The sequence below is a fragment of the Tyto alba genome, unplaced genomic scaffold (genome assembly GCF_018691265.1).
Source record: "Tyto alba isolate M040663 unplaced genomic scaffold, T.alba_DEE_v4.0 Super-Scaffold_9, whole genome shotgun sequence".
Lineage (NCBI taxonomy): Eukaryota > Metazoa > Chordata > Aves > Strigiformes > Tytonidae > Tyto > Tyto alba.
This window is the reverse complement of record NW_024881330.1, coordinates 690,816-717,022: the sequence shown is the minus strand read 5'-3', so window position 1 is coordinate 717,022 and position 26,207 is coordinate 690,816. Positions and strand designations below refer to the sequence as shown.

Genomic DNA, 26,207 nt, shown 5'->3' with positions numbered 1-26,207 from the left:
CACAGCCCGGGTACAAGGCTGGGCGCTCGTACCTGGGCGAAGAGGGGATGAAGAGAATCATCCAGAATGACCCTGGAGACGAAGCAGGTTCCCTCCCCTCCCACGAGCACCAGAGGTGCTAGAGAAGTGATCTGCAAGCACAAGATACAGTAATGAAATTCAAGAAAAGGGAGGCTTATGGAACACAGTGTGGAGGAAATATTTTTCCACTGTGAAACTGTCCTTTCGAAACCCCCCACTCTGCTTCCCTGCTTCACCCAGCGAGAATGGAGGGGCGCTTGCTCCATTCTCCCTAAGACCCAGAACCAAATCCCCTAGGAACAACGGCAGAGATGAAGAAGCTAGGCATAAAAAAAAACTTCACTGATGTATGATTCACTCCACTCGGTGGAGAGGTAAGTGAGGAAAAAAAAAAAAAAAAGCAGCTTTCTATCAAGATTTATAAAGGTGCCCAAGGGAACTGGACACCCACACCCCCATATTCATCGGCCTTAACAGGTATTAAATTTAAAGGTATCTAAACTTAAAGGCACGTTTGAGTCTCGGTGCGAGTCTTACAACTGGCAGATTACACACAGCTCCTGCTTTCTGCGAGGGCAGCCAGTTGCTGGTGCATCACTTAAAGATTCTGATTAGGCAACATTAACTAAATTCTCCTGTACGAGCACCACGGGAAAAAGGCACACAAGGGTGAGCAACAGTGCCCTGATCATCTCTGAAGGTAAGGCAGTATTTATTAGCAGGACTCCAGAACACCCATTTTGCCTCCCAACCCAACAGCAAACACCGGGTGAGCAGCATCCAGCGAGAATTTAACTGGGTGCACCCAAGAAGTCAAGAGCCCGGAGTAAGAACGCGGTATTAGAACAGAAGGACAGCAGACATTATCCCAAATGACGTGAATACCCTGGTGCAGAGTCAGACAAGACAGAATAGTTGTGCGTTGTGGGAGAGAAAAAGAAAAAAGAAATGAAAAAAAAAAAAAAAAATCACAAGGCAAAACCCCAGCACCATGCATTAACTGACCTTTCAGACTGCAACCCCTGTGGCAGGGAAGGAAGCTCCTGAAGTCTTCACAGCCTCTCCAACTGACACCTCAAAGCAGAGCTGCACTCCGAGAAGCCTGACACTGGGTTTGGGGTCACAGGCCTGGCTGCTGTGACACCGGGTCTTTAATGGGTTTTAACTCTGTTCAGAAGGTCCCTCCACCACCCCCTTCCTGCCCCAGGCAGCAAGGCTCTTAACGCCCAGGCTATACTCCTGAGAACTGGCAGCTGGAGCAGAGGGGAAGCAAGCAGCTTGCTCTCTCTCAGGTAAGGTCTTAAAAATAACGTGTTCAGGAAAGAAACCAGCGGGCACATCTCCTGCATTTTCTGCCACCCTCTCCCCACATACATACTGCTTCATGGCTATCAGCTTGGAGTCCATGCTCTCCTGCTTCCCTTTCATCACCTGGATGTCGGTCAGCAACTTGGTTACGTTGTCTTGCCGAACCTTTATATCCTCATTCTTTATACTGGATACCTGGAGACAGAAAGGAAGATGTCAGTGGTGTTTCCTTTCCACAAAACCGTTATTTAAGCTTCTAAGTTGATACTGCAAATAATTCACCTGCCCTCTCTAGACCATCGGCTGCATTCATACCCGAGTGCTCTGTGCCAGGAGACTAAAACCAGCCGTCTACAAAGCGCGTTTTCTGCAAGCGCATTGCTATTTGAAAACATCAAATTCCGTCACAGCTATAAAAAAAAAAAAAAAAAAAAATTGTCTTTTTGGAGCAGAAATCCAGTGCTCAGGTAAAACTGAAGGCCTGCACAAGAGCTGTGTGCCTATGCCAACCTTCACGTAAGAACGTCCTGGCCCACTGCCTATCTATGACAACCCTGAAGTGAAAACTTCGCGGCCACAAAGATCAGGGAGCACATGTGCTCTGAAAACGGGAAACAAACGTTCTTCTCGCACACGTTCAAGCCTCCGCCGAGCGCAGTGAGCTGGATATCGGTCTTGGCAATTAAGTCATTGGCCGGTTTGAGGAAGAAAAGCCGGAGAAAAGAGGCGGATGAGCTCACTGCAGCAGAGGCCCGCAGGCAGAACGGCAGGCCCGAGATCCCTGAGCAGCAGCCGGTCGCTCGACATCCTCCTCATCTCCCCCACAAGCGGTAAAGCAGCTGAGGGGAAGATTCTGAGCAGAGGATTTTATTTTTCTGATAAAATACTCACGAGAAATGACACCTGGGCATGTTTCACGAGAGCTGTAGCACGTGAGAAGTCTATGAACCTGCCAGCCGTTATAGGGGTTAACACATCGCACCCACTCGACAGCAGCTTCTCCCCACTCCACCTGCCAGCAGGTCATATATCTTTAAGATCCCTTTACATCCCTCTAACGCGTTTGCCCACTGTGAAAATGTCTAGAGGAACTAAATGCCTCAGCGAAAATGGCACTTACAGTTATTTGAGAGCACCCTGGGAGAGACAGAAGAGTGAGCTGCTCTCTACACATTGCTTTGATTAATATTTGGAAAAGAATGACAAACCCACGTTTCTCCAGCCCACACCTCAGGACTAATAAATTAGCCTGGAAAGTTCATAAGCGTTCTTGGATCTCCTGATACCAGCTGCAGCTACACCATGTCTTCAGAACATGTAGTGCAGTTCTGTGTTTCAAGAAATGGGGACAGTTGTAAAGCACCTGTGAGCGTAAAGGGAAACCGCCCAAGTTTGTATTTGGGATGCACTGGAGGTTACCACGTTTAAAATAATTCAGGTGCCTTATCCTTCCTTTTCCTCCTTCCACTACTACATCTAACACATCCTCACGTGTCTGTGTGTGCACACATGGTATGTACTTATTTTTCACTCCCTGAAGCATTTCAAGCAAAGACTGCAGCTCAGCTAGTGATCACTCTCCCTCCTACTGAAAGGTACAACTGCTCTTCGGTCTCTCCAGGGGACGCAGCAAACTTCCCTCCATCAAGCTAAACTCAAACAGATGCTACTTGTTCAGAAAAAAAAAAAAAAAAAAACAAAAACACCCCAGAAAAAAACATAGTGACCTTGTTTACTGAACTCAGAAAGAATTTGGTTTGCAAGGCCAGAGTGCTGGCTGTTTTCTGTTGATGGTGTGGGAGAGAGGGGAGGTCTCCAGCAGTGCCGTAAAGAATCAAATACTGAAAATATTGCGAAAAAGCCCCACGAACAACAGAGACAGGTACCAAGAACCTGGGGCCAGCTGATTAGCAGGGTGGCACTGCTGCTTGTACCTGGGGGAGAGGGTAGAGACAGCCAGAAGTGCTGCTGGCAGAAGCCAGTAAGCAGTGACGCCAAGTGTCTGTCACCCTTCGAGCACACTGATGCTTTTCAGATTAATCCTCTGGTTTTAAACCGTTTACCCAGAGCAAGACCTGTTGTATAAACTTACGCTGGTTACTTTCCTCTTGATGTTCTCCAGGAGATGTTCCTGGCCTCGGATGAAATACGGATGCTGGAATTCAGTATCGTCTTTCTCCGGCTTCACCAATCCTCCCTGCTCAATGTGGACAACCTTTCGAAAGCCATCTGAAAAATCAAAGGGGCGAGAAGTGGAGAAAAAGCTTAACAGACTAAATATGAACTTGAGAAAGCAGAAACTAGCACAAGTCACCCTTGTTCGCTTAAACAGCCAGCGCTCCATCACTGTGGCACTGCTTTCTGACAAATCTCATCTGAAAAACGCTACGTGGAACGAGAAACCCCTCCTGAACTTGACAGATACTCGGACAGAGGCTTATGCCGATCCCCCCCATACGGCCTGAACCGCAAGTGGCCCGAGTCCTCTCCAGCCACCAGCTCATCCCCCTGTCCCCGATCGTCCCCAGGAGAGCAGGGCCAGGCCACAGCTGCCTGCCCCGAGCACCGGCTTGACACGGACGGCTGAGAGGAGCAGGACCCACTTCCACGTCCTAAAGTCGCCTGAAAACCACTTTTTGCTGCTCTCGCAAGACCAGCTCGTGCTGATGTTTGGCTGACAGCACGGATCAGCAAGAAGAAAGGCTGAAATTACTGGAACTAAACCAAGAGTCTCCAATTACCCTCGCCGTTGCCTGATAAAAGCCCCTCATCCACAGGGAACCGTCCTGCTCCACGAGTAAACCGCACCTTGCCTTGCCTCTTCAATGCAGAGCAGGACAAGGAGGAACATGTACTTCAACACAACTTTTTTCAGGAATACCACCAAAAAGAAACTCAAACATTAGCACGTGCTCCAGGCAATCCCAGAGGGCTTATGTTTTCTTTATTCAGGGAATAAAATGGTTTCTGAGAGCAATTAGCCATGTACACAGCAACATACATGATGCAGATAGAGCACCACGGGCAATCATCTCACATACTGATGAAGCCAGGAACACTTTGGAGACAAAACCATGCAGGTGCCCATCAGCACACAACGGGAGATGAATTATCACTGCATTTAACTGATCTCCCAAGCCTCCTGATTCGCCATTCCAGGGTGCTGAGCCTTTCTTCTCGCAGCAGCACGTGCTACCTCACCCTACAAGCCCATGATGCAGCCTGCTGTAGCCGGCACGCCTATAACAAATTTGCACCTTCCAGGCCACTGCAGGCACCCTGATCCTTCACCTGAAAATAAAGAGGAATTTTCTTATAGTAAGGGAAACCCCTAAGGCACAGAAGGTAAGTAAATGACTTCCCAAGGGCTTCGGAGCCTTTCCAGAAAACTTCTTCCTAAATGAGCTGTTCAGTGCTATTAGGACGAGGCTGACAATCTCTGCAAACAGGGTTTGCAGTCCTGAACAGACATTCAAGTTAACAATACACTCACCTTTATACTAAAGCTCCAAATTATTATTATTTTTTTTTTTTTAACCCGTCTACTCCACCTTAAGACATATGAATCCACAGCGTTTTTCTCATTCTAATACGTGTTGGTTAAAAACAACCTGGCTCCAAACAATTCCCCCAAACTATAGCAAGAAGCACCACTGTTATTGCGGCGGCAGCGCAACCTCCCGGTGAGGGTGACGCTGCGGTTCCTCCCCTGCCTGGCGAAGCCGGGCACCACGTGCTGGAAAGTGCTTCCTCAGCAGCTCAGGCAGAAGTTATGCACCAAGGTCTTCAGATGGCCTTAAAACACCTAAAAGCCACTCAAGGAGAGAGCGTGGCGCGTCGGAGTGCTTTTGGATATCAGCATTTCTGTAAACTGCTAGGATAAATCAATTTAGTTAAGTTTCTCAGACCACAGCTGGGGTTAAAAAAAAAATAAAAAAGGAGCTCCCCGCACCTGCAGCAGAAAGTGATTTGGAGAAATTACACGTTGTTGTAGTGATATTACCCAGTTTTTGGTTATGCAAGTCATCCTTAAAAACTCAAGGCCCCGGTCACGAAGCACGGAATGTGCCCCACAGCTATTCAAAGAGCTGGTGTTGAAAGGTAATGAAAATGTCATCCTTTCCAATAACATCGGAATGCTCTCTGCAGCCCACATCTGGAGCATTAACCTTAATCCCTGATACAACCTCCGCCCGAGAGGTGGATGAAAGGCATCCTTTATGTCGCTGCCTATCAGAGGGACCCGCAGCCAAAACGTAAATGCAGACCCGCGTGCTCGGGGCGGAAGCCGAGCAGACTGCCGTGAAGCGGCGTCTCCGGGATAATCCCAGAACGTTCCCGCTCGCCGGCGGGAAGGAGCGGCCCCGAGTGCACCCATCGATCTCGGGGCACTTGCACAGCCGGGCGGCTCTCCGCTTCCTCGCACATCCGAGGGGCAAGAGGAGGATTAAGCAGGATACGTTTGGGAAACCCAGAGGGGGGGAGCACGGAGAAAGGGGATATTGCTCGAGTAGTAGAGGGCAGAGAACCAGTAGCACGGAGATACTCGGTCGGCCCAATTCCAAACCTGAACCACCAGCTCCGCTTCAGTTTGCTCATGCAGCGACCGGAACGGGAGCGGAGACGTCCCCGGACAAAACTCCCCCCTGAGCTCGCAGCACAATACTGGTTTTGCCCGTGGCGGCGCTCGGAAGAGCGGCCAAGGCTCGGCACACGCCGTGAGACACCGGCTCTGGAGGATTTCGTAACCCTCGCTCGGGTTTTGCGTCGGGATCCCCGGCCGGGCGGGCAGCTGGCTCCCGGGCTGTCCGCCCCGCCGGCGCAGAGCAGCCCCGACTCCTCTGCAGGGGAACAGGTGCCTCCCAGAGCTGTGCTCAACCCGGAGCCGTTTGGGAAAAACGCCACAAACGGCTGCACTTGCCGCACGAGAAGCCAAACAAGCAAATCCCCAAAAAACTAAGCGCGCAGGAAAATCACGCTCCACTTCGAGCACCTTTGTCTTTACCGCGTGTCCGTTAGCAACCCCTGCTCTTCAGGCAAACGCAGCTTGGCGGCGCAGGGACAACCTCTGAATTTACTTTCAACTTCGGACGTACGCCTGCCGCGTCACTCAACTCTAAACCAAATGGAAATCCTCAAACTGCCACCGACCACACACCAAGAAATCCCTTTTACAATTCAAGTAAACCGAGGTCTCTAACACAGATTGGGAAGAACAGGATCAATGGTAAAAAGCAGATTAAGCACGTGAAAAAAGTTACAAACACCTAAAAATGGAAGTTATATTTACCATTTTCTAGGGCAAGACATGGAACCTAGCTTTCCACCACCTTAGTGCTGCATCATGCTATCATGGTATAACCGAACTTATCAGAAAGATCCAAAAGTCTGGTCGAGGGCAGGAATTTTGTTTGGAGAACCCAGCTCTTGAGGTCTTAAAAAAAGAAAATTTAACAAAATCTCAGTTCCATTTCTGATCAGAATGCATTTTTTTTCCCCAGAAACACTGGACCTCCTGGGAAAGGTGGTGTTAGAAAGAACTTTCAGCCCTGTCTTAGCTTGGAGATTTATTACTTCTTTTCCCCCCCCCTTTTTAGAAGAACGCCTTATCACCCAGATGTGCTTTTGTCCCACCACCTAATTCTGTTCCAGCTCTTCTACCCCTGCTATTGCAAGGAGGAGCTGACACCCAAAATAACGTTGCTCCCCGGGTCCTCTGCTGCCCTTAGAACATTACAGGGAGTGAGAGGGATCAGAGCAGACAGCTTGCTTGCTTCTGCCTGTTCCCCGGGTGCAGCAGTGTCAGCTTGTACCTGGCTGACAAGCTAATCCTCAGGCTGATCCTACTCCAAAGCGATCCAGGATATCCAAGGACCAAAGGCACCTGCAGACACGGGCTTTGGAGGGAATCGTCGCCCTCCTCCCAGTCCTGCCCAGTGACATCCTTGTTCTCCCAGCAGGATTTGGTATTTTGGGCATACCTCTCCCTCAACGGTGATGGGAAAGGGAGTATTCCCTAATTCTCTGGGAACTCCTGACCCTTCTCAGGGAGCTGGGCAAGCAGGTGCCACTTTTCACGTACACGTGTGCATAAGCAAAAAAAACCCAAACCAAAACAAAAAGTACCCAGCAGACAAGAAAAGGTCACGTTAAACCTACTGAATTTTCTTCCAAGACAGGATAGTGAGCTTTATCGATAGAAAAGCAGGAGCCATCTCAACCAAAGCATGACATCCTCAGAGCAGGAAAATGAGCAAGATGAAACTGATATAATATGGGCGTAAATCCAACCAAAAAGCCTCATTTAGGGAGCAGTTAGCAAAAAATTCTGTAGTGCTGTGTATACGAGTGTGGGCCCAGCCCTATTCAGCGTCTTCATTAGAGGCCTGGAAGACTGAAGAGAGAACATTTGCTAAAGTGGCTGATAAAACACGGCTGGGAAGAGCTGCAAGACCGTGGGAAGACGTGACTGCAATTCAAAGTGAGTTTGCCAAGAGGAATGAAAGTCACTATTGACAAATACAAGGTACAGCTCTGAGGCAGGCGTAGAACCAAACAAATACGGGAGGGAAAACCACTGCGCAGGTAGCAGCTGAAGAGAAGATCTGAGCGCTGTAGTGGATCATGAGCTGAACACGTAAGTCGATGTCACGCTGCTGAGAAAAAGGCCAGTGCCATCAAGGGGGTACGCACAAAGGTACGGCCTTCAAGACACACGAATTACTCTTTTTATTCTATCCAGTGATACATCCAACGTTGGCTACTGCACTTCCAACAAAGAGATGGAACAAAGTCAGTTCAGAAAGGAATGCAAATGATTAAAGGCTGGGAAACAACCGGTGAGAATGAAAAAACCAGGCTGTTTACTCTGAAAAAGAAAAAAAACAGAGGCCTGAGGAGAGGTATCAAGTTTTCAAAGACACAAAGGCTTATGCGAAGGGAAAAGGACTAAAGCTCTTCATAGCCACAGCAGACAGGAAAGAAGCGAAGGATTTAAACGGTAGCTGGGAAGGTCTGAGTTAGACATTCAGCAACCAACCGCCCTTACGCTAACAGCATTTCCTTGATGAACTGAAGGAACCTTGATTACTGGAGGCTTGGAAAAAACATAAGTTAGATGCAACGTCATCAGGAACAACACAGAGATCGTTGGATCCTGCCTTGAAGCAGAGGTTTGGGCCAAATGGTAGTGAGGTCCCTCCAGCCCTATTCTGCTACGATTCTGTGGATTATTTTTTGAAATAATCGCTGTTTAGTAGAGAAAGTTCAGTCAATGCCTGCTCTACTTGATGCTGGCAGCAACACCCCCTCAAGAAAGCGAGTAGAACACGAACAAGCTGTCACACGTGGTGGGCTTGTCCCACTGGAAGCGTCCCAGAGGATGTCCTCCTTCACGGCACAGGACGGCAAAGAGTGCCACCGCAAACGTTAATGAAGGGTGGAGGAAAGCATTCAGAACTCCCGAGCTAATAATCAGGGAATTTCAGGATAGAAGAAATCTGAGAGTCTGAAGTTCTTTATATCCAGCAGAAGTTTTCAGCTTTAGAAGCTGCTATTCCCTTCAGCAGAGGCCAAGATTAAAACCACCCCTTGGTCCCCAAAGACTGAGTGACTGCAAAGCAAGCGAATACTCCCAAATTAAACATCCCCTCTGCTAAAGCTGGGCGGAAGAGGGGAACCTTATTTCAGGACAAACTTTACGCTTTGCGCTCCGAGCTGCCCAGGAGATACTCACACATATTGAGCTGCCGCACAAAGCTGGCCATGTTGTTGTGTTTGAAGTACTTCGGAAGCACCTCCTTGGCAAACTGGCCTTGGTCAAACACATGGAAGCTGCTTCCGCTCTGTCAAAAGAAAAAAAAAACAAAACAAAACAAAACGAAACGTTATCAGTCACAGTTCTGCAGAAAGAGAGAAGCCCACCCGCCCCTTCATTTCACAAACACAAATTCTCCGTTGCTGCGGGCGAAGCCTGTAAGGGCCCCATGCCTGGGAGCCCCTCCGCGGCTGGCCAGGACGTGGTCAGAAGCCCCCTGGGCAACGCAAGCTCCCATCAGTACAGCTCCGGGGGACTCAGCCGGGTCCTGCAGCTCCCGACGCCGTCAGCGCTCAGCACGCCGCCGCGTCTCGGCCGAGCCAGGGTAACTGCCCACGGGGGCCAAACCCCACCTCCTCGCGCGCGGCCCAGAAGAGTAATGTGCATCTATCCGTCAGTTATGAAGCACGGGCAGACAGCCGACGACTCTTTATGCTGGGATCAAGCTCCTAATGTGGAAGAACCAGCGGAACACAACTCCCCGGGGACTTAAAAAAAACCCACCCAGGAGGTCAAGCAGGCTACAGAGATTAAACATCAATTTGCACAAATCTATTCGTTCCCCAACTCGTCCCAGTTAACTCGTTTTCCTATCTACAGCAACAGCCAACAATCTTCTGAGCGAATTGAGACAACCAGGCTAGTCTGACTTTAAACATCAACAATTGTGAACAACTGAAGGTAATTCTGTGTCCTGGCAGCCGCGGGCAGCTCGCCCTGCCCACGCAGCCAACGGCCAGAGCAGCTGAAAGCGATACGCGGCGCTGCTGGCAGGGTGAGAGCAACGCTCGCTAAGGAGTTTTAATTTTTCGCCGCGATTGATGAACATTTTCTACGTGTTGATTTAAGAAGTAGGAGTAGGCAGGGCACAGGAGGAAGCGTTTGTGCCCCTCTAAACCCTGAGGCACTTCTGCTGTCAGATTTTGGAAAACAAGTTGTCACCACCAACAGAACAGCGCATGCCAAGAATAACTAGTTATTTTGACTATCATAACTATCTTGACTAGTAGTCAGGACTGTATTTCAGCCACTTAGCTTTCAGGTCTGTGGTGCCGTTTTATCAAGTATGGTTTCTATTACCTTTCTGGCACGCTCAGCAGGAATTATACTGTCAACATAAGCATCTGCAAAACAGCAAAAGAAGGGATTTTCGTTCTGGCAAAGCGACACAAGAACTCCGGGTGCATTTTACAACCCGGATTTTCTTCCACGCCAAAGTCCTGCTCCTGCTCCATCCTCCTGCTCACATCATCCACGTAGGACCAGCACGCCGCGCTGGCAGAGCGCCGGAGGAGAGCCAAGCCCGACAACGTGCTGGCAAGTCACGGCACGGCCGCGAAGCGATCGGCCGCCTTAGTTCAAAAGAAAAGCGGCAGGGCCAGGCCAGACCACCCACACGGCGGCAGGATGGTGCCTCGGAACGCCACAGGCCCCCCCAAATCTCCAGTGTCTCGAGGAAAAGACCTTCACGAGCCGGGGCTGCTACTTCAGTATTAAACTCGGCCTTGCCGCACAAGGTGTGCGGAGCCCCCGTGGCCGTTATGGCACCGAGTGACAAGCCAAACACAAAGCCACGAGTGTCCCAAGCCCCAGCTCAGTGCTAGAGCTGAACACCACGGGCGCCTGCAGACAGTTGCCGAGTCCCAGCACGAGCCCCCAGGGAAAGGATGAGGCCACCGTCTTCTGAACTGACTTAAAGAGTATCAGACCAAATGTCCACGAGACTTGATTTTCAGACAGGCCTGTTTTACTTGTAAAGTGACCGGACAAATTCAATGCAGCATCAATCCCAAAGATTTAAGACTATATAAAAAAAAAAAAAAACAACCACTGCAAAACAGACTTCAAAAGATTCTGCCTGCCAATAACAAAACCAGGCAAGGGCTTATTAAAAGCTGACAGTTTGGGCTTTTTGGTCCAGGGATGAGTTTCTTTACTCCCTCAGAGGATTCACCTGCATTTGAGTATTGGCTTTCATCAAGGTCCTTTACTCTTTATCCAATACTTACGAGCACTCCAAGTTGATTCTAACAGCAAAAAAGGCAACAGAAAGATGGCAACGAGGGAAGGAAGCGCACACTAGCCTTCTCCTAAAGATGGCAACCCACAGTAAAGAAAATACCTTTGAGTCCCACGCCAAGGCTTTTTGTTTTGCTGGAGTTGCTCCATCCCATTTTTCGTCCCCTAAGATAAACAAGTTTGCTGGTGGTCTTCTCAGCGAACTCCACAGCACTACGGCCGTTTGCTGTCCACCGCCGCATCCAAAACACTCTGCTCCCTTTATCTACGTCCAGATCCCCCAACCTGCCCCCCCCCCCCCCCCCCGCTCCTGCCCAGCCTCGAGAATCTTCCCAGGCTTAGCTACTCCACAGGAGTCTATCCACGCTGCTAACAACCCCAACAGATTTTCCAGTATTTTCATAGCAGGATGGCTATTATGTCCATCAACTTCAAGGAGCTTCACCCAAACCTGAGCGCAGGACCTGCTCCTTCCAAGGAAAGGGGGAGGGAGAGGGACCCGAAGACAGGCCCTCAGCCTTCCGATCTAATACTATCAGAACCACCGCACTGGTGATTTCCTTCATAATGTTGTTTGAGATCCATACTAAAATTTGTATTTTCAACACTGTACCGCTTAAGCATTTCTCTCTGCAGTTATCAGAAAGAAATACTCCCATTTCCAGACTGCTTAGGGCCGGATTCTGCACATTTTCTTGCACTCACACCAACTACCTTTCGCTTAACCAGCTCGTCTCCACTTTTGGTGTTAGCCCACCGCCCATCACCGGGCTGCTGCTTTTGGTGGGAGACTCAAGAGTAAGTGGAAAGGGCAGAGGTCTAAGGTATGTAAAAACTTTGCAGGGAAACCCACCTGAATTACATTGTCTGTGACAGGATCGTTTGCACAGTTTGGACTAAATCAACCCTGCGCAGGTGTTAACTAAATTCTGCCTCATTTCTATTATTCCAGTTCTCAAGGTCATCTGGTTTCTTCTGAACGGCATCCCGAATCTTTGCTGTGTTAACAAAGCCCAACGGTGCTCTGTGAAAATTTTCCCAACACACCTTCTGTGCCCAAGTCATTACAAAAACCGCATTCAAAGAGACTGTTCCAAGATTTCATCTTCGAGCAGCTCTGCCATGACGTCTCTCCAGACTGGAGCGACCCTCTGTTTTAGCCAGTCGTTGTCAGCCCATCTCCGTCCCCCCCACTCCCAATTCTTTTATTAATCCTCATCTTCTCCACTTTCATTTAAGATTTTCCATGCAGCAGGATATCAAATGCTTTGCGGAAGTCTAGACACATTAGACCTGCCCCAGTTCCTTTGATCCAGAAAAGGATTTCACATCCAGAGGAGGTACAATCAAGTTTTGGTAAATTCATGTCATATTTTATTCTATTTCCATTTACTTCCATGGCTTTAGTTATTCTCCTCTTCAGAATAATTTCCGAAGCACTTCAAACCAACAAGGTCAGAGTAGTTAGTCATTAACGCTCCTCTTAAAATCAAACAGCTTATACAAATGAGGGTAAGCATCTTTCTTGGGGTGACTGCTTACGATGCCGAAAGGGGACGAGGGGGCTCCTGCGCTAAAATCCCACTTCTCCCTCACTGCTAGGGGATGCAAACACAAGGATCTCGGCTCCCTGGGCTGGAAGAGGTCCCCCCCAAACCGAAGTTCCCTGGTCGGAGACCTGCTCACTTTGCCTGCTGGAACCAGCCTCGGGGTTAGTGATGGGGCCCAGCGGGGCAGCGCAGGAGGAGCTGGACCGCTTCCCAGCAGGTTTGTTGAAAGGGAAGAAACAACGCAGGCAGATCTCTTCACAGGGCAGCGCAAAACTCCTGACAGCAAATGAAACACAGCTTCTCTTGCGTAAGTTTGGTATACTTTTATCTTGACGTGTTCCAAGTCGAGTTCAGACAGCATCAAACATTTCAGCACAGATCAGGTTGTTTGGTCAGAAGCCTTGCCTCTCCCCAAGAGGGGGACAACACAAAGTCAAAATGACTCATGTAACACTAGACATTTGCAACATGTTGGCCAGGACCGTACTCACTCCTAGTCTAGACGGGCTCCGACCACCCACCGCATACTCCAGGTCTCCACATCTGCACCGGCAACCCTTCTGCTCTTCCCATTCTCCTCCCGCGAAGCCTCGCAGGCTCGAGACACCGCTTATTCTTCTGGTGGACAAAAGAGGAGGCACCCCAAAGGATTTTCCGAAACCGATGCTGGGGCAGAAAAGTCAGTTGATTAAGGAGAGTGGCAGGGATTAGGCTTGGTGTGGAAAAGCTTTCCTAGTCCAGGCGGCGCTTATAAGCCACCACACGCTACTGGCTTCTCTGCTGCTGCTACACGTGCTCCGTAGCAGGTTTTAACAGAAACCCTCAATGACCTTTTCCAAATTAAGATTGCAGAAGGGCACTTGTGTTCAGGAAACACCTTTTCGCTCTGTTTGCAGAAGTAATAGTAGTCCTGTAATGCAATGAACTGCTCAAACTTTGCTGTTAATCACTTCTTGATGGCACTGAACATCTGGGGTTAAGGGGCCAAAAATTACAGACCTGGACTGAGGGTGAGGCTCTTTTCACACAGAGTTACAAGCAGAGCTATACATTAAAGCTGCCCACAGGATAAGAGCCCTCTGCAGCCCTCCCTTCAGAGCATCATGCATCGAGCACACCGAGCCCTCCAGCTCCCGATACAGGTTTCAGGGGTTTCACACCACAATTTTGCTCCGTACCTTCCACTCCTTCCCCCAGACCACGTTATTTGCTATCTACAACGATGAACTGCGTGTCCAGAGTAACCCTTCAGCACACCCATCCTTGCTGCCTCTCGGGTTTTTCCTCTTCGAATCCACGAGGAACGGCCGGGCACAGTTTCAGCGGCCCAGCAGCCGTGAGCAGCGGCGCTCGGAACAGCGACCTGTCCAAAAACCAGCTACTGAAAAGCTACTGCCTCCCCCAGCTGACAATCCCCATCGCCGTGCTTCTGCCCTCCCATCCTCCACGCTGGAACTTAAAGACACTGGACAGTACACATTTAAGTACTTGCAGGCATTCCCTCCTCCCTCATCAAACTACTTCGAGGAATCCCGTCACTCCCTGCCCTGTAGCTCACCACCACATCTCCCAGCTCCTCTGCAGATAATGGGTTAGAAATAACATGGGCCAACAGTCTTCCATCTGTCAGAGTCAGTAGGCAGGCCCCAGTCTGAAAACTTCTAAAGAATTGGCAAAGCGCTTTTAAATATTCATTATTTCTGATTAAACTACTGCTGGACATAAATTGGGGGAAAAAAAAAAAAATTAAAAAAAAAAATGAGAAAGTTTTAAACACTATACTGCAGTCATGGCCAGGTGAGCTGGGAGCTCCAATGCCCACGGTCGCTCTGAAGCCCAACATTCAGCTGGTCTCGCTCAGAGCCCCGCAGAATCCGGGTCGCTTACCACTGCTCTGAGACAGAAAGAAAATCTCATTTCGAAAGTATAACTTAAGATCTTCTACATACTTGGACATTCAGTTTACAAGAGACTTAAGTCAGTGAAATAAGCAGGAAAATCCAGGAAAATAGTGACTTTAGAGTAACAAATAAAAGGTTCAATACTATCTCCCAACATCTGACATGCCAGATCTATTTTGAAAAGGAAACACTGATCCTTACGGTGCAAGCGTCACTGTGCAGCAACATCATCCAGCTGGGAGGGACAGCAGTAAAACCATGACTTAGCAAAAAAACCCCGAAGTAACGTTATTGGAGTCTTAATGAATGAAGACACGTCAGAAAATAAAATCCTTACAAAATGAAAGCTGATCAACTATGGCAGATATAAAAAAAAAAAAAAAAAAAAAAGAGATGAGAATATTAGTGCTTACTTTTAAAAACTTAATGTTCCAATTTGTGAGACTAGCATGAGATTTGACAGTTCTCAAACTCCAGTTTAAATCTGATCATTAAAACTGTGAAAACCTTTATAGCTATCATCTGATATATTAAAAACAAACAAACAAACCAACCAAAAAAACCCAAGGAAAAAAACTCAGGAACTTTCTGGCTCCACCACCGTTGAGAGCAAGATTAAGCCCACGAAATTCCCTTGTGTCCCAGCAATGAAGATTAACCAGACGTTTCTCATGCCTCTCCAACAGAGTGACTTTGTTTAAGCCTTGGCAAATCAGTAATTAGAAAAATTTACCCATTTCTTTCACCTTCCACCTTAAAGACAAGACACATTGTCATCCTCACAGGCTGGTTTGGGTGGGAAGGGCCCTCACAGCCCCCTCAGTGCCCCCCCCTGCCCCGGGCAGGGCCCCCTTCCCCCAGCCCCGTCCAACCTGGCCTTGAACCCTTCCAGGGAGGGGGCACCCACAGCTGCTCCGGGCACCCTCGCAGGGAAGGAGCACGGCTCCGGACTGATTCGGAGCACTCCAGCTCCAGGACAGCTATCTTTTATTTCAAAACGTTCAGCCCCAGATGCACAGCAAGCTGCGGGGCTCCGGCCCACGAGCAGGACAACTCTCTGCCCGTCCCGCTCAGGCACCGCCTCACCGATCTTCAGATACCGCGTGTGACCTGCGAGGGTTCCAGCTTTGCTTCGCCGGCGGCTCAGTCCTTCCTTAGATGAGCTGTACCCGGCCGCCCCACCGCAGGTCGGGGGGGTCTCGGGGCTGCTGCTGGAGGTGCCACCAAACCCAGGTCCTGGAAGCAGCCCGGGGAGTGCTCCGGCAAACGGACGTGTTGGGAGGCGAGGGACGAAGGAAGCCACCTCCAGCTAAAGGACCACCAAGAGGAGGGAACAAACCCTTTCGCTAGCACAGCAACCGCAGGAGCCAAACTGGCTGCGGAGCTTTAAGTCCCTTCAGGTCACTCAGCGGTCGTACACGTCAAGTGCCAGCCTAGAAGCCCGATGACCAAAGCAAAGCACCCGAAGGCTGACGTAGCAGTGCGCTTGTTGCCTGCCCAAGGCAGCCGGAGCTGACGAAATGGGTTTCCCCGGGCTCCTCGAGGGATGCACGGACAATCGCAGAGCTGTTCAGATGGCAGTTCGCAGGGGAAAAGGCTGGCGACACCTTCTGCACCACGGCCTGCTCCCAACCCCCCCGGCTCAGAAGCACACGACCGGTGGCTTCCCGGGAGGTGCAGCCACAACTGCCCGCGGGCTGGCGAGGAAGAGAGAGCTGAGGAGGTGAGACCCTGGTCCAGAGGGCAACGGTGAGACTTCCCAAGGAGGGGTGGAAGTGGAGGGAGTGAAACTGTGGGTCCTGGTTCCTGTCCCAGGGGATGCTCCCGTATTATTAAGCATTTGGATAAAATGCGTGGTGCTGGGGCCTGAGAAGGCTCACGGTTTGCCGGGTGTCGTGAATCCCGCTCCAAAACACGTATTCCTCCTGTTCCAAATAGAGCAACTTTTGTGAGGAGCTCAGCCCTGTTCAATCCAGCTCCGGGAGCCCGGCACTAACTGCTCTGTCTCACCACGACAAAAGCAGTTTGCTGTGCTGGCCCCGGCTGCGTAGAAGACGCGGGGGTCCCGGCAGGCAGAGCCGAGCGCGCCGGCAGCGTGCCCTTGCAAGAGGGAAGGGGCCGACAGCACCCTGGGCTGCACGAATCAACAATCCGGGCAGGACGGGAGCACAGCCAGGACCACGGGGAGGGATGGGTTATTCCCCCTCTCTGCAGCACCCGCTAAATACTGCCTGGCCAGTGTGTGGAGGCCTGGGGCCCAGCGCTCCAAAGATATGAATAAAGGGGAGCAAATGGAGCAGAGGGTCACCGGGGTGGCGATGGGGCTGGAGCTCGAGTGGAAAAGGGAGGCTGAGGGAGGAGGGCTTGTTCAGGCTGGGGAACCGGTCGCTTCGGGGTGTCGGGGAGCAGCAGGGACCAGCAGTGCTGTGAGGGAAGGAGAGACAGAAGCAGAGCACAGCCGTAAGGCAGGCACAAGCCGGGGCCTCACCTACAAGGTGCTGGGGTACAGAGGAGCAAGGTTGGGTCAGGACCAGAGCAGCTCCTGCGCTGATCCTACAGCAGCTCCTGCTCGGGCCTCAGAGCAGCTCCTGCGCTGACCCCAGAGCTGGGACTAGACACCACCAGAAGTCCCTTCTCAACTAAATTATTCCATGACCTCAGATTTTTTGTCTGGTTAGTTTTACCTAGGAGCAGTTCCCAGCACAGTTCCATGTGCAGCCCCACAACCCTGGGTCCAGGGTAGGTACAGACACTGCTCTCAGCAGAAACGCTGACGTGCTGACTCAAAGCAAAATGAACTGGCCCCATTTTCCAGTAGATACCAGTGTTGAAAGACACACCTTTTAACACACAAAAAAGAAAACTTTCTGCTGTCAGCACCTGACCTACTGTTTAGAAGAAGCCCTTCATACGTAGTGAAAAGGGGGGGGACCCCCCTGCCTGCAGGCAGCGCTGGGCTGAGCATTTGTACCCAGACAGGCTGCAGAGGGTCGGGAAGCCGCCAGACCCAAGCAGCAAGCACCACAGTGACACCGTTGGAAGTATCCTCACCACGTGCTAACAACTGTCAAGCTCAGCACATTTACACTTTTCGAAGAACTAATCTGGAGCTGAAGGGTGTCTAAGTGTAGCTGCACCGGGGCTACCGAAGCCCTGATCGTGTCGGCAGTGAAAGCCAGCCTTGGTGTGACCTCCCACACGAGTCGTCGGGACGCTACCGCGGGTGGCCGGACACTGGACATCGTCCTCACTTACCGTGATGCCTATCCTTGCTAGCACTTACATATTTCTGGCTAGAAATACAACAATTGGCTGTGTGAAGTCGATACCAACCGTGCCAGCAGAAGCAGGCTGTTGCGGGGGCGGAACTGCAGGTCCTGGATCCAAGGTACTTGCGACGGCTGGCACTGCTGGGGAGTGTGCTAGCTGGGCTCTGTGCACGGCAGCATGCTTAGTTTCAGGATGGGATAAGGCAGGACGAGCAGAAGCTCTGCATCTGTGTGCTGTGACCAAAAATTCACCCTCCCTCCCTTCCCCCTTGACCTCAGGTGGACGCTCTCATCACCTTGCACAGACCACGATGCTCCGCGGATTCCTCTTGCCTTCCCTTCCCAAGACCCAGGTCAGCAGCAGAAACCTTACAGCAGTTTCCTGCGAGGCTGGACATCTCACAGAATCACTGAGTATCTCAAGTTGGAAGGGACCCTCAAGGAGCTGAACCGGTTCACAGCCACCCAACAAGCACTGGAGACAGGACAAGGAGGGGCTGATCACTACACTGGCTCAGCTGCTCAAGAAATCACGCTGTAAAAATCACTGAATTTCAGTAACCTGGGCTGCATGCGACGACCCCAGACCTCTGGGCCATGTGTTCGCCCCTGCAGGAAACAGTTTACAGACTCTTCATGCCACATTTGGGAAACAAGTCATATAACTCTAGGAAAGAAACACTCCTTCCCTAGCACTGTACAGAAAGAGCATGTGCTGGTGTTGATTGGGTGTGAGCTACGTTCAATCACAGCACAATTTCCAGCTTCTGCTCCAGTCCAAAAATCTAAATAGGTCACTATTTCCAGCACGGAGATTTGAAACGTGACTTTTTGAGGATTGACTTTTCCTAAAGCTCATCTACCGCACTGTTAGACACCCATCACCACCTGGGGTCTGACTACATTCCTCTTGTGTACACAGAACAGCGTGGAGGAGACAAGCTTTCGCTTACAAGAAAACGTCCAAACAGATCTGGAAGGTGCTGCCAATCTTATATACAAAGGGATGTAAAGTAAGCAACCTCCAAGGTGAAATTTTACTAGTTTACCACCAGTTCAGACATCAACAGAGCAGGGAGGAGGTTTTCCACCAGATAGTTAAAAGCACGTTCCACCAGAAAATCCCTCTGTCACGTGTGCGGCACAGACAGAGCCAAGGTCAAAGCTGTTGATCAACACCAGGCCCTTTCCTAGCAACCACAGACAAGCCACCCACTAGACAGATTGCTCAAAGAGCAATTCTTTGTTGTTGTTGCTGTTCACCAGGACACTGTTTCTTCAGCTTACCCGCCCCGCGCTGCTCACGCATGGCAGAGCATCTCCAGGCTCCCTGGGAAGGCCAGAATGAGAAGCCCTGCGACGGAGGAGCCAGCGGAGCCGGAGGTGATAAAGCAGCATCTCGTTCGTCCCTGCAGCGCGGGACGAGAGGAGACCTTGTTGGTGGCCAGGTTCAGCCCCGAGCTAGCGCAGGGGATTGCAGCACTCGCACATTCATTCCAACTCCACCCTGAAACTTCTTTTTTTTGGTGCCACAAGGCCTACTAGAGCGCAGAGCCAGAACCCTCCTTCTTTTACACTTACAATTTTTGTCAGGGGAAGTGCATACCCACACAATCCCACTCATTTAAGCTTTATCTTTCTCCAGCCGTTGCTTTGCTGGGCTAAGGAAACACAACTTTCAGACCATGGTTTCTTATTGCTAAACTCCATCCAACCGTCAGCTCAAGGTGTCCAGGCACCACCACGGCGTGCCCTGACCCAGACGCAGCGCTGGTTCCTGGGGACCGCGCTGTGAACCAGAGCAGCTTCTCAGATCTGAGCTCGCACATGCGTTAAAAAAAAAAAAAAAAAGCATAAAAGCGTGGGTTCGGTTTTCAAGCAGGAAAAGCACCCTGATCAAATTCATAAGAAGCAAACAACTATTTGCGGGCATAACTAACGCATTCCCAGAAGACAGCAAAAATTGCGTACTTGCATGACCTTGCATTTCATATGAGTAGGGTCATACCTCTCCTAAAAGTACGTGCTTTTTCAGGGCTTAATTTTCCCTGCAAGATAAGCTCTGCAATACTGATGCCTTCTTACTTCCTTCATCTCACTTCACACAGCTACTCCTTTTTAATGTCAATGTCAGAAGAACTACAGCAGACAGACACCCAGAACCTTGAGGAGCCCAGCTGGTAGCTTTACCTACAACTCAACAAAAGTATTTTCAAACAGCACACTTATTTTTTGCTGGTTCTTTATTCGCTCTGTGGATCTTGTATTAGTCCTTACCCGCTTACAGTTAACACGTTTTCTCTGCAGCAGTTACAGGAGTCAGGTAGATTAGAGCTTTGAGCTAAGCAAAGATCTCTGCACTTTTATTTACAAAATATATTAAAGGTAAGAGAAAGTACAGCCTGGGAAAAATACACTGCTAGTGGGAAAAAGAAAAAGAGAGAACTTCTGGGTATACAAAAGGATTTAACTTAGCTATTCACCATTCTTTATAATTGAAAGTGAAAGTGAAAGCAAGCTGGGCTGAAAGTGGTATCACAAGAACAGAAATCCTCCCGGGCTAGACTGGGGAGTCCAAAGCCTAGGAAAGGGCAAGGAATACTCGAAACCTCAAAAAAGGCAAGGAATAATCACTCCTTTGTGTGTCAAACCAGAGATTTTCATTGAGTGTAATCAAGAATACCAGGCAGAAGGAGGTACCAAATAGCACAGTGGGAGCTGCAGGAGATTTTATTTATGTAATTACTATGGGCTCCAACAGAGTTAGATTTTTAAGTTCCACAGCAGATTAACTCCTGAAGTAATTTATTTGTGTTAATCATCAGCTACGAATAACTTTTTAGCATTCTGTGCACCCAGCACCAAGCGCCCATGTGCAGAATTGATGGCATTGTTCCTCTCTGATGAACAAAATGCAGAAAAATGGGGGAAAACTGTTGACATCTACTGGGGAAAAGTTTCTTCCAAGCTCTGCACGAAAGCCTGTCGGCATTGTTTTGATTATCGCAGCCAATGTCACCACACAAACCGCACCACATTCGAGTTTACACAATCTATCTGAATCTCTCTCCTGCTCCCAAGAGGTTGCAGCTCAGTGAGGTACGAGGAACTAAGGCAAAACCTTGATGAGTGTGCAGTGAGGCAGTGCAGGACCAGTGCTACGCCAGAAAACCAGCCCCGTACTGGAAAACCGCTCCTCGACCGCGGTCCGAGAGCTCCCGTGCCACTCGGGGAGAGGACGAGCAATGGTCTCTGTTTTCCAAAAGTTGGCAAAGTTATTCAAACAGGGCGAAGGCACGGTCGAGGCGGGATCCTGAAAAGCCAAGGTTTCAAGGGGCACCTTCTGAACATCCAGTTTTGCAGTGTGTCAGATCACCACCTCAAAGCCCACATCCAAGCAGCATGTAGAGCAGTTCCAGGATTTCTGGCTACCAGCACTCTTCAGCTCCAAGGAGAGGTAGAAGTTTTCCATTAAGTGCTCCTCTGGAAGCCCTCACTAAAGCCTCTTGCTATAACCTCCCAGCTAACAGTGGACCATCACCTTGTGATTCTAAATGCACCTTTTAGCTCAACTGAGATAATAAAACACCTTTAAAGGCACACATTCTTGAATTTAAATTCAGTCGGAAATCCAACACGATTATAGCTATCGCTGCCCTGTAAAAATACGCTTACAGGAGTAAGCTTTATTTTGAATTTGCATTGCAAACAGAATTTGAAAATAAGTAATTCGAACATAAAAGCCCTGAACAACGGTTGAGTTCTAGTTTATTTTATTAAAAGCCTGATGCCTTATCTAACAAACCCTCACCCTATGTACTAGACTGGATCAACTCCCGCTTGCAAAACCACTAAAGTTGCTAGTAGCTATGCATACGAGGGATTTAATAGAAGATAAAACCTCACATTTCTCCCGTTGGCTGCTTAGCAGCTATAAACCCTTCCTCATTCTGATTCCTCGATTTTCAGTTAATGTTCACAGACCAGAAATCAGAACTCTTTAGGGGCATGCTGGTATTGTGACTCTTCCACGAATTCCTCATTTCCAGCGGTACGCTCAGATTTTCCATACAATACTTCACCAAAGCAAGTGCCTTGCCTTAACACTGGTTTTGAGAGCAGCTGGGAGGGAATCGGTGCCTCCTGCACACCAGGAGTTAATCCACCAGGAATCTCCAGCATTCTTGAAGGACCCAACTGGTGACAGGCAGTTTCAGCAAAGAGTAATTTTCCTAGCGCCGGCGGGGACCTCGGCACTGACCTCACGAGAGCTGGCCTCGAATTTGGCAAGCTGTGCAGGAAGCGTGTGCACGTTTAGAGGCAAAACAAGCTGCTGCTGAGGTTATTTCATGCACTCTGCTCCCCTCCACTGTCCAAGAGCATTAACAGAGCCATCAGATGGAAACACGGCTGCGTGCAAACAGCACCTCACTCGCACTTTGCCGAGGATCTGCGTGCCACGGAGGGGCTTGCTGTCCTGCGAGGGGTTGCTTTCCAAGTCTGGGTCACCCTCTCTGATAGCCCAGCCACCTCTAAATCAGAGTGAGTCTCAGGGTCACTTATATGCCCGTACTGGTCTGGATTGTAGCATCCAGGGCCCTGCTGGAGCTCCCCGTGCCTCACCACACGGGCTCTGCTGTACCGGAATCTGGGCTTCTGCTGCAGCAGAAATGGGGACATGGGGTTTGCCAGCAGCGGGCCGTTTTGGTTAGGCTGCTGCTCAGGCTCCACAAGCCTAAGCTCAGCTTATTTTAAAGTCAGGCATAAGACTTAGACAAGAGTAACTGTCTGGGTGGATATCGAATTTCACAGCTTCCTCCTAACTCTCCCTGTCAGGAGCTTCTTCATGCTCTCCCACTCCCCCTTCCTCCCCCCACACCTCTTTTGTCCCCGTTCCCCAAGTGAAGAGAACCAAGCTGATGGCTGACACTCCCCTTAAGATGAGTAATATAACAGCAAAGCGTTAGCAGCTGTTTTACCCAAGCCTGTATCCCTTCATATCCCCCAACAGCAGAAGGACACGGAGCTGCTCGAGCGGGGCCAGAGGAGGCCACGGAGATGCTGGGGGGGCTGGAGCAGCTCCCCTGGGGGGCCGGGCTGAGAGAGTTGGGGGGGTTCAGCCTGGAGAAGAGAAGGCTCCGGGGAGCCCTTCGAGCGGCCTCCCAGGGCTTAAAGGGGGGGCAGGAAAGGTGGGGGGGGACTCTGGGTCAGGGAGTGGGGGTAGGACCAGGGTGATGGTTTTAAACTGGCAGAGGGCAGATTTAGGTGAGCTCTAAGGCAGAAATTGTTCCCTGTGCAGGGGGGGAGGCGCTGGCCCAGGGTGCCCAGAGCAGATGTGGGTGCCCCCTCCCTGGAAGGGTTCAAGGCCAGGTTGGATGGGGCTGGGAGCCCCCTGGGCTGGGGGAAGGGGGCCCTGCCCGGGGCGGGGGGGTGGGACCTACAGGATCTTTAAGGTCCCTCCAACCCAATCCAGTCTGTGATTCGATGATTCTCTCTAACAGGGGACGCTCTGAAGACATGACTTCATAAGACACAGGGCCAGCTAAAAAACAGGTAAGTACCCCGGTTTCAGCTGGAATAGAGCCAATTTTCTTTCTCAGCAGCTAGAACAGTGCTGTGTTTTGGATTCAGCATGAGGAGAATGTTGATAATACACTGATGTTTTTAGTTATTGCTAAGAAATCCAGGACTTTCCAACTTCCTGTGTCCTGCCCGTGTGCAGGTGCACAAGAAGCTGGGAGGGAGCACAGCCAGAGCACCGGACCCAAACTGGCCAATTAAATATTCCATATCATACAACGCCATGCTCCATGCATAGATGAGAGGGGGTGGCTGGGAAGCTCGCTTTCTTTTCTGGGATTGCAGTTTTGGGATTTTCCCTCCTCTGGGATCGCTGGCCGGGAATGGGCTGGGCATGAGTCGGCAGGTGGTGAGCAATCACATTGTGCATCACTCATTTTCTATTCTATTTTTACTATTATCATTATTATTTCAATTTCTATTTCATGACAATTATGAAAATTGTTTTTATCTCAGCCTTCGAGCCTCCATACCTTTACCCCTCCAAGTGTTTCCTCCAGCCCTGGTGGGTGTTTGGCTGCCGGCTGGGTTTAAACCACAACCAACCACAAGAAAAGGGAGGTCTCGCTCCATCCCTCATTTACGCTTTGCCAGCAGCAGCCCCCGGGACCCCTCCGAACCAGCTCGGCCCTTTGCCTTCTGCAGGTGGAACAGGCTCAGCAGAGAAGCCAACGATCACACGGTGGACAGGACAACCTGGGCAGAGCGAGAGAAAAATCGACCTCTCCTCCCCTTGCCCCCATCCTCCTGCATCTTCAGCCCTCCCACGGGGTGACGCTTGTGCTGACAGACGGACCCACCGTGACCGAGGGGAGGCCCCGGCCCTGCTCTTGAGCTCTGTCTCTGCAGGGAGGTGATTTTAACTTAGGAGGGGCCCAGACTACCATGAGTACCTAGCCACTGCAAGGTGATCGTGGCTATCTCGCAGACCTTCACCGTAAGGCACGGTTTCACCTGCGCTCAAGCCTGACGACACCGAGGAGTGGCCCTCGCCCACCTTTGCTGACCCAAACGCTCACCCAAGACCACAACATGCCAGTCCACGGAAGTAAAAGCAAACCTGATTTTCTGCCAGTTTAGAATAGATTCACAGAATCATTCATGTTGGAGAAGACCCTTAAGATCGAGTCCAGCCAAGACCACCACTAAACCGTGTCCCTAAGCACCACAGCTTTAGCTCCCTGAGAGAGCTCCCTTTGGATCCAGCTGAGACTCAGGGCTGCCAGGAGAGAAGAGGGGAGCATCAGACCTCCAGCAGACAGGGCGAGGAGCCACATAAACGAGCCAAAGATGCACCAAGTCCTGCCACCAAAGCGGGCTCAGTTTCCTTCCCCTGCTCTCCGGGCTCCGGCACTTCTCTGAGCTTTTCACAAGATCAGTTCACCAGGAACAGGACAAGTGCTACAGCAAGCACAAAGGAAGGGTCAATGTTAACCCAAGAGCTGCCTACCAAGCCAGAACAGGGGTCTACACGTGACAGCAGCCAGATCCTGAAGCAGGAGCTTCGCTAAGAGCAGAGCAAATGCCGTGCTGCTTCCTCAGAGCATCACCAGCCTCCAGAGACTCACAAGCCACCCTTGAACCAGGCTGGATGGGGCTCTGAGCAACCTGGTCTAGTGGAAGGTGCCCCTGTCTGTGGCAGGAGGGTTGGAACTAGATGAGTTTTAGTGTCCTTTCCAACCCAAACCGTTCCATCATTTACTCTCCAACTCAACTGAAACCGGCGGGTGCTACCAGCAAAGGTTGTTCCCTTCTTCCTCCCATCCCCAGGTACGCTTTTTCCATTATCTGCAGCACTAATGGCAGCAGGACAAGTCACTAAAACTCACTAGTTAAACAGAAAAATATACAGGAAAAAACCCCAACCAACCCGTGGGGCACAAAAACCTAAATCCACTCACCAGGGTCCCACGATCACTAGCAGAGGTGCAAAGGCAGTCCGCACGCCTTGGCAGCAGCCCCCTCCTAGCTGGGGTGAGTGCATGCCTCGGAGGAGGAGGTAAACGTAGCAAATAATGTCACAAATAAGCTAGTCTTCAATTAGTCATATTATTTATATCCCCAAATACACTTCAATTTGGTCATTTCCAGGGGGGAATCTGCTGCAGAGTTAACAAGACCTGCTGTCCCACGTCAGACCGAGGTCCAGAGAGACGAGATGCCACCTCACACCCTTGGGGAAAAGTCCGAGCAGGACAGCATCAACTTTCCCTAACAAACATCTACTGGCAAACAGCACTGCCGGTACTTTTGAGGGCAGAAATTACATCCAGGCGTGTTTTATAAAACAATCCATCCTCCTGGAACTCTTTTCAAGTTCTCCTATGGTTTTGGCCTGCACACCATCACTGTGGGGAGCGGTTACACAATCTGTGAGCGACGTTACAAGGCTGGTGACAGCACAAGCATGCTGGGGTACAGTCCCAGACACTTCTGGCCTCGTGATTAGCAAATCTGAGTCTCTGAATGGAAAGTGGCAACGTTACACTTGAGGTAACGGTGGGATTTATGGATGAGGCAGGGCAGAAACCCGGCTCTCGCAGCATGTGATGGCGAGGACATGACAAGCACCTAAAAGCCATCCCGCCTTTCGGACCTGCAGTGACGGCACCGCACGGGAGGTTCAAATCATTATCATGCTTTCTACTGAGATGATTTCTCCTCAAACACACATAAAACATCCCTTTCCTCACTGCGAGCACTTAGAGGACCATATTCCTGAACCCCTACTGCTTATTTCCTC

At 50.3% G+C, this 26,207-nt stretch overlaps 1 protein-coding gene across 1 annotated transcript in view; it reads right to left on the bottom strand.

Annotated features, from left to right (window-relative positions):
- Positions 1-425: 425 nt before the first annotated feature.
- HSF1 (heat shock transcription factor 1) overlaps positions 426-26,207 on the bottom strand; it is a 28,533-nt gene continuing 2,751 nt past the window's right edge. The window contains exons 2-4 of the mRNA XM_042786325.1: positions 9,065-9,173; positions 3,422-3,558; positions 426-1,524 (exon numbers count right to left, since the gene is read on the bottom strand). Coding sequence (XP_042642259.1) covers positions 1,183-1,524; positions 3,422-3,558; positions 9,065-9,173 — 588 coding nt within the window. The 3' untranslated portion in view covers positions 426-1,182. The remainder of the gene's footprint in view (positions 1,525-3,421; positions 3,559-9,064; positions 9,174-26,207) is intronic.